Here is a 7,578-nt window from a genome sequence, read left to right on the forward strand (position 1 = left end):
CCCTCTGTGTAGCCATCCCATCCCCATGCGTAATCTGTCTGTCAGTTCATCCTTCTGTCTATCCATCCGTCTGTCTGTCCCTATTTGTGCCCCTCTTGTCTGTCCATCACCATGCCTGCCTGCCTGCCTGCCTGTCTGTCGATCCATCTCTCCCCAGGCCTCTGTCTGTCTGCCCCCTTCCCATCCGTTGGTCTAACCCGCTCTCCTGCGCCGGCCCAGGGAACGTGGTGAATGGTACCATTGCGCGGCAGATGGTGGACATGCTGGTGGAGTCTTCCAGCAACGTGGAGATGATCCTCAAGTTCTTCGACATGTTCCTGAAGCTGAAGGACATCGTGGCGTCGGATGCCTTCCTGGACTACATCACGGACCCGCGGGGACTCATCTCCAAGAAGGACTTCCAGAAGGCCATGGACAGCCAGAAGCAGTACACGCCCGCCGAGATCCAGTTCCTGCTCTCCTGCTCCGAGGCTGACGAGAACGAGATGATCGACTACGAGGAGTTCGCCAACCGCTTCCAGGAGCCGGCCAAGGACATCGGCTTCAACCTGGCCGTGCTGCTCACCAACCTGTCGGAGCATGTGCCCCACGACAGCCGCCTCCGGACCTTCCTGGAGCTGGCCGAGAGCATCCTCAACTACTTCCGGCCCTACCTGGGCCGCATTGAGATCATGGGCGCCAGCAAACGCATCGAGCGCATCTACTTCGAGATCAGCGAGACCAACAAGGCGCAGTGGGAGATGCCCCAGGTCAAGGAGTCCAAGCGGCAGTTCATCTTCGACGTGGTCAACGAGGGGGGCGAGTCGGAGAAGATGGAGCTCTTCGTCAACTTCTGCGAGGACACCATCTTCGAGATGCAGATCGCTGCGCAGATCTCGGAGGAGGAGGGGGGCAAGGAGGAGGAGGAGGAGGAGGAAGGCGAAGGCGGGGAGGGGGCCGAGGCGGAGAAGGCGGCCGGGGCTCCCTCGGAGGCGACGTCGGCGTTCGGGGAGTTCCTGCAGGGGGTGCTGACCGTGCTCCGCATGTTCACCTACCGCAACGTGCGCCGCCAGGCCCGCCGGCTGAAGAAGATGACGGTCAAGGAGATGGCGGTGGGCGTGAGCACCTCCTTGGGCGCCGTCCTCCTGGGTGTGCTGCTCTTCTTCTCCGGCGTCCTCAAGGGCGCCTGCCTGATCCTGTGGAGTGCACTCTTCGGCGGCGGCCTGGTGGAAGGGGCCAAGAGGATGACGGTGACCGAGCTGCTGGCCAGCATGCCTGACCCCACGCAGGACGAGGTGCACGGTGACCTCGGGCCAGCCGAGGAGGGGCAGGAGGCAACTGAGGACGGAGAGGCGGCCGAGGACGGGGCGGCTGGCAAGGAGGAGGCCGCGGACGAGGCAGGGGAGGTCTTCGGGCTGGAGATGAAGAAGGACACCGGGCATTACCGAGCGGCTGCCCCTGATGCCCCCGGTGGGCTGGGGGACATGGGGGACACCACGCCGGTGGAACCACCCACCCCCGAGGGGACGCCCATCCTCAAGAGGAAGCTGGGGGTACGTTGGCGATTGGGGCGAGGCAGGGTTAGAGCAGCCAGGACACCTGGGTTCTGTCCCCAGCTCAGGGGGAGGGGGATCTAGTGGTTAAAGCAGCAGGAGCTGGGAGTCAGGACTCCTGGGTTCTGTCCGCGGCTCTGGGAGGGGAGTGGTGTCTAGTGGTTAGAGCAGGGGACTGGGAGTCAGGACGCCTGGGTTTGATCGCGCTGTGCGCGGTCAGAGGCAGTTCCCAGCCCAGCCGGGCCAGCGCTCCAGCCTGGCGTCACATCTCCTGTCTCAGGCGGCGAGGGGGGTGCCCACCTTTCCCGCTGCCGTGGTCCTGATGCGGGGTCTGTGCTGTTGCTCCCCAGATGGACGAGGAGGAGGTCCAGGTGGAGCCGGAGAAGGTCGAGGACCCGCCCGCGGAGGCTGAGAAGGCTGAGTGAGTGGGGCTGGGGCCAGGGCAGCTGCAGGGGGTGCATCCCCTGGGCGGGGGTGACAGAGCCTGCAGGGGGCAGATCCCTCAGGGCCTGGGGGGCCGCTTAGGCCGCTCCATCCAGGGATTGACTCTCCCCATGGGCCCCCAACAGCTCCAGCCTGGGCATTGGCGGGGCCAGCCCATCCCCCTCCCCCGCCTCTGTGGCCCCTGCCCTGGGGAGGGGGCTCTGTCTCCATGGCTACCCAGCTGGGGGCGGGCAGTTTGGTGGGCAGGGGGATGGGTTGCATATATAAGCTGGGAGAGGTTGGGGGTAGGGGACGGGGTGGGGGGCCGCACACCCCACCGTGCCCACTGACCCCCCCACCCCCTGCAGCACGGAGAATGGGGAGAAGGGGGGGCTGGAAGAGCCAGTGGCTGAGGCCCCGGTCAAGCAGCGGAGGAAATCAGCCACCCCACGGGAACGCCGGGAGGAGCCTACCGACGGCACCTTGGAGTTCTGGGCCGAGCTGGAGATCCAGAGGGTCAAGTTCCTGGTACCATGGGGCTGGGGCAGGAGGGAGGCAGCTGGAGGGGCGGGGGGAGGGGAGGGCAGGGCCAGGAGAGCCAGCCAGCCCCCCACCTTGGGCTTTCCCGCCGTCAGCTGGTTTTGATCCGCTATGAAAGGGGCGGCTGGGTAAGTGGGGGGGGGCTGGGCGGAGGCAGGGGAGGGCCCTGGGGGGGGCCTGGTGCCCCACCACCACCTGCCACGCCGGCGCTGACCTGCTCTGTCCTTCCAGAACTGCCTGTCCCGCAACTTCTACAACCTGCGCTTCCTGGCCCTCTTCTTGGCCTTCGCCATCAACTTCATCCTGCTCTTCTACAAGGTGCGCGGGGCCAGCCCGGCTCGGGTGGGGCAGGTTCTAGGGGCAGGGAGAGGGGGGGGGGCTGGGAGCCAGGACTCCTGGGTTCTGTCCCTGGCTCTGGGAGGGGAGTGGGGTCTAGTGGTTAGAGCTGGGGGGCTGGGAGCCAGGACTCCTGGGTTCTGTCCCAGGTCTGTGGGGGGGAATAGGCTGGGGTTGGGGTGTGGATCCCCTCGGCCCCGCCCCCACGCTGTCCCTGCTGCGCAGGTGTCGGACTCCCCACCCGGCGAGGAGGAGTTTGAGGGCTCCGGCTTGGTGGAGGATATGGTGGAGGGCTCAGGCTTCGGGGCCAGCGGTGAGGGGGCCGGGGAGGACGAGGCCGAGGACAGCGTGGTCTATTTCTTCCTGGAGGAGAGCACGGGCTACATGCAGCCCACGCTGCAGTTCCTCTCCATCACCCACACGCTCGTGGCCTTCCTCTGTATCATCGGCTACAACTGCCTCAAGGTGAGTCTGGGCCACGCCCACCTGCCCGGAGCCACGCCCCTTCACATCTACCCAGACCCTGTGCTGGTGCTGTGGGGGCCGCGCCCCTTCACATCTACCTGCAGCCTGTGCCACTCTAGTGCTATGGGGCCACGCCCACCGCCTCACGGGGCCACGCCCACCACAGTCTATGGGGACATCACCCGGCTGTGTCTGCCCATTGTAGGGCCAAGCCTGCCTCCTGCAGGGCCATGAGGGACCCACGCCCCCTTCCCGTTACAGCCTGTGGGGTGCGCCCCACATGCAGGTGCCACTGGGCTGGGAAGCTGTGCGGCCAGCGTGTGCCCCCACCTTTCTAACCCCCCCCCTCCCGGCAGGTCCCGCTGGTAATTTTCAAGCGGGAGAAGGAGCTGGCCCGCAAGCTGGAGTTCGACGGCCTGTACATCACCGACCAGCCCGAGGATGACGACATCAAGGGCCAGTGGGACCGGCTGGTGCTGAACACGCCGTGCGTGGGGAGCGGGGCCGGGGCCGGGGCCGGGGGCGTCTCTGGATGAGGGGCGGGGACCTGGATCTGCTGGCAGGGGCGCAGCCTCCCCCCCACGTCAGGGCCCAGCCTCAGAGGAATGGTGCCCATGAGCCCCCTCCATCCGTCCCAGCTTCACTGCGGGTGTGGGGGGCAGGCACAGTCCGGTCCCCCCCCCCAGCGTCTCCCCACCAGGCCCTTGGGGCAGCTCAAGGCACGGGGCGAGGGGGCATCACTGAGCCCTTCCCCGCCCAACCCCCTCTCCTAACCCTGCACCCCCCGACCCCCGGACCTGCCGTGGGAGCAGAACCCGACCCCAGCACAAGGGGCTCCCCCCCAGACCCCTCTGACGTGGCCTCTCACTGTCCCCTGCCAGGTCTTTCCCGAGCAACTACTGGGATAAATTCGTCAAGAGAAAGGTGAGTCCCTCACCGATCTGGGAACGGGGCATTTCCCCCCTAGGTCCCAGGGCGCAGCCTGGCTGGCTCAAGGGTGGGAGGATGCAGGCCCTTCTCCCTATGCATTTGCTCTGTGCCCCCTTCTCTCCCCAGGTGCTGGAGAAATACGGTGACATCTACGGGCGGGAGCGGATCGCGGAGCTGCTGGGCATGGACCTGGCCAGCCTGGAGATCAGTGCCCAGAGCGAGAGGAAGCCCCAGCCCGACAAGTCCCTGCTGACGTGGTGAGGAGGCTGGGGGGGATGGGAGGGGCTGGGGGAGCAGAGCAGATGGTGTCAGGGTGGGGGGCAGGAGGTGGGGTCACGGCCTGGCCTGGCTTACCCTGCCCCTTCCCACAGGATCATGTCCATCGACCTCAAGTACCAGATCTGGAAGTTCGGGGTCATCTTCACCGACAACGTAAGTGCCGGGCAGGGCGAGGGGCTGGGCGGGGATATCGAGGGGGGGGGCTGGGGGTCAGGGGGCAGAGTGCGTCTGTGCTGTGCTCAGCCAGGATGGAGGGGATTGTATCAGGCCTGCCACCCCATCTGTCTGAAATCGGAGATCGATGTGGGAGGCAGGAGGCTGCAGACGGTGGGAGGGGGGCGACTGGCAGCTGAGTGGAGGAGGCCAGGACCAGATGCCAGGGTGATGGGCACAGCGGTGCTGGTAGAAGGGCGGCTCAGCCAGGCCCCTGTGCCATGGCCCGTCCCTGGGAGGGTGGGGGCATTCCATGCCCTGATCTCAGGGGGCTGGCGGGCCATGCCCAGCACCCCCCAGGGTGGAGGTGCCCCCCTCCCATCCCAGCCCCTTTCCCTCTCTCACAGTCCTTCCTCTATCTGGCCTGGTACATGGTCATGTCTCTGCTGGGGCACTACAACAACTTCTTCTTCGCCTGCCACCTGCTTGACATCGCCATGGGCGTCAAGACCCTGCGCACCATCCTCTCCTCCGTCACCCACAACGGCAAGCAGGTGGGGCCGGGGGCAAGGGGGTACCAGGGGGTACAGTGGGGTGAGTAAGGAGCACTGGGGGAGCAGGAGCCTTGGACTGAGTGAGGGGCACTCGCCCGTGTGCAGGGCTCAGCCAGGCACTGCCCGGCGGTGGTACCAGCCGTCTGTGCCTGCCCGCAGCTGGTAATGGCAGGGGAGACACGGGGGGCATGTGGGGGGCTGCCCGGTGGTGGTGTGAGCTGTCTGTGCCTGCCCCCAGCTGGAGATGGCAGGGGGGACATGGGGGGCGTGCAGGGGGCTGCCCAGCAGTGGTACGAGCCGTCTGTGCCTGCCCCCAGCTGGCGATGGTGGGGGGAAATGGGAGGCGTGTGGGGGGCTGCCCAGCAATGGTGTGAGCCGTCTGTGCACGCCCCCAGCTGGCAATGGGGGGGACGGGACACGGGGGGCGTGCGGGGGGCTGCCCGGTGGCGGTATGAGCCGTCTGTGCCTGCCCCCAGCTGGCGATGACGGTGGGGTTGCTGGCCGTGGTCGTTTACCTCTACACTGTCGTGGCCTTCAACTTCTTCCGCAAGTTCTACAACAAGAGCGAGGATGAGGACGAGCCGGACATGAAATGCAATGACATGATGACAGTGAGTGGGGGACGGCCCCATGGGGGCGGCAGGTCCCGGGAAGGGGGTGTGGGGACATCTGTGCCCCATGGGGGGCAGGGGGAAAACAGGCCTTGTCCCGCCAGCGAATGTGGCTGTGGAGGGGGCCCGTGGCTGCCCGCCGTGGCAGTGGGGCGGGGCTGTGATGGGGGATGGGACTTACCCTGGGGCTGCTGGGTGGACGGACAGACAGACCCTGGGCTTGCCCCAGCCCCCTGGGGATGATGGGTCCCCTAGACTGTGACCCCCGGCTGGGGCCAGCCGGGTCCCATTGGGCATTCAGGCCCCCCCGGCCGCTCACCCACCCATGTCTCCCCCCCAGTGCTACCTGTTCCACATGTACGTGGGGGTGCGGGCGGGTGGGGGCATCGGGGACGAGATCGAGGACCCGGCTGGTGACGAGTACGAGCTTTACCGCGTGGTCTTCGACATCACCTTCTTCTTCTTCGTCATCGTCATCCTGCTGGCCATCATCCAGGGTGAGCGGGGTGGGGGGGCGTTGGGATGGGGATGCATGGAGGGGGGCTGTGGGGAGCGGGCGGAGGGCGCTGGGGAGCGGGTGCTGGGATGGGGGTACATGGAGGGGGGGCACTGGGGAATGGGGAGAGGGCGGGGGGCTCTGGGGAGTGGGTGGTGGGATGCGGGGGCCATGTGGGGAGTTCCCATCAGCTGTGGGGGCAGGTGGTGCCCCACTCCTGTCAGAGAGGAGGGGGTGGGCAGGAGGGCGCTGGGAGCTGCTCCCCTCCAGGTGACATGGAGGGGCCTATCCCCCCCTCTGCCCAGGCCTGATCATTGACGCCTTCGGGGAGCTGCGCGACCAGCAGGAGCAGGTGAAGGAGGACATGGAGGTGAGTGACCCCCACATGGGCCCCCCAGGGGTGACACGCCCCACCCCAGGGCAGGCACCCAACCCCCATGATCCTGGCCCCGCCCCACACATACCCTGGGTCCCTGAGTGGGTTCCCTTGCCCGGGGTGGGTGCCGGGCCTTAACCCGGCTCTGTGCCCCATGGGGGAGAGTGGCCCTGCCTGGCCGGCCAATCCCAATCCACCCCTTAGCAGGGGGCCCCGCCATTGGGAGGGTGTGAGGGAGGGGGAGCCAGGACTCCTGGGTTCTAATACCACCCCTCCCCCCAGACCAAGTGCTTCATCTGCGGCATCGGCAGCGACTATTTTGACACAACACCGCACGGGTTCGAGAGCCACACACTGGAGGAGCACAACCTGGCCAACTACATGTGAGGGGCGGAGCCAGCTGCGGGGGCGGGGCCAAGCACGGGAGGGATGGGTGGGGTGGGGCGAGATACGGGGGCGGGGCCAAGCACATGGGAGTGACAAGGGGTGGGGGCCAATGTGAGGCGGGGCCATCTGCATGTGGGGGATGGGCTCGTTAACCCCTTCCTGGCCTGGCGGCCCTGAGCCATTGCCATGTGTGACACCCCTGGGGTTAATGGGGGGGGGGGCAGGTCTCAGCCCCCAGCCCCTGGAGTCTGACCCCGCCCCTCCCTCCCCAGGTTCTTCCTGATGTATCTCATCAACAAGGACGAGACAGAGCACACAGGCCAGGTGAGAGATGACCCCTCCCCGCCAGGCAGCTGGGGGCACCAGGCTCAGGGTCTGATATTGGGGGGGGGGGAAATATTGCGTTGGGGGGGTAGGGTTTATGGGGGGGGGGGGGGGGGGGGGGGGGGGGGGGTTACCCAGCTGGCGGCCCATGGGTCTGACCAGGGGGTGTTAC

At 66.9% G+C, this 7,578-nt stretch overlaps 1 protein-coding gene across 2 annotated transcripts in view; it reads left to right on the top strand.

Moving 5' to 3' along the window:
* The window catches only part of RYR1 (ryanodine receptor 1), a 78,869-nt gene that overhangs the window by 70,992 nt on the left and 299 nt on the right, over positions 1 to 7,578 (top strand). For both annotated transcript variants that reach the window (XM_067556744.1, XM_067556745.1), the window contains 15 exons: positions 220 to 1,532; positions 1,883 to 1,953; positions 2,324 to 2,483; positions 2,727 to 2,813; positions 3,057 to 3,296; positions 3,653 to 3,783; positions 4,178 to 4,220; positions 4,353 to 4,483; positions 4,598 to 4,658; positions 5,066 to 5,212; positions 5,689 to 5,823; positions 6,164 to 6,320; positions 6,625 to 6,689; positions 6,978 to 7,078; positions 7,355 to 7,406. In XM_067556744.1, the coding sequence (XP_067412845.1) occupies positions 220 to 1,532; positions 1,883 to 1,953; positions 2,324 to 2,483; positions 2,727 to 2,813; positions 3,057 to 3,296; positions 3,653 to 3,783; positions 4,178 to 4,220; positions 4,353 to 4,483; positions 4,598 to 4,658; positions 5,066 to 5,212; positions 5,689 to 5,823; positions 6,164 to 6,320; positions 6,625 to 6,689; positions 6,978 to 7,078; positions 7,355 to 7,406 (2,894 nt within the window). The remainder of the gene's footprint in view (positions 1 to 219; positions 1,533 to 1,882; positions 1,954 to 2,323; positions 2,484 to 2,726; positions 2,814 to 3,056; positions 3,297 to 3,652; positions 3,784 to 4,177; positions 4,221 to 4,352; positions 4,484 to 4,597; positions 4,659 to 5,065; positions 5,213 to 5,688; positions 5,824 to 6,163; positions 6,321 to 6,624; positions 6,690 to 6,977; positions 7,079 to 7,354; positions 7,407 to 7,578) is intronic.

The sequence above is a fragment of the Emydura macquarii genome, unplaced genomic scaffold (genome assembly GCF_026122565.2).
Source record: "Emydura macquarii macquarii isolate MOO-44397 ecotype Brisbane River unplaced genomic scaffold, CSIRO-AGI_Emac_v2 contig_1790, whole genome shotgun sequence".
NCBI classification, from domain to species: domain Eukaryota; kingdom Metazoa; phylum Chordata; order Testudines; family Chelidae; genus Emydura; species Emydura macquarii.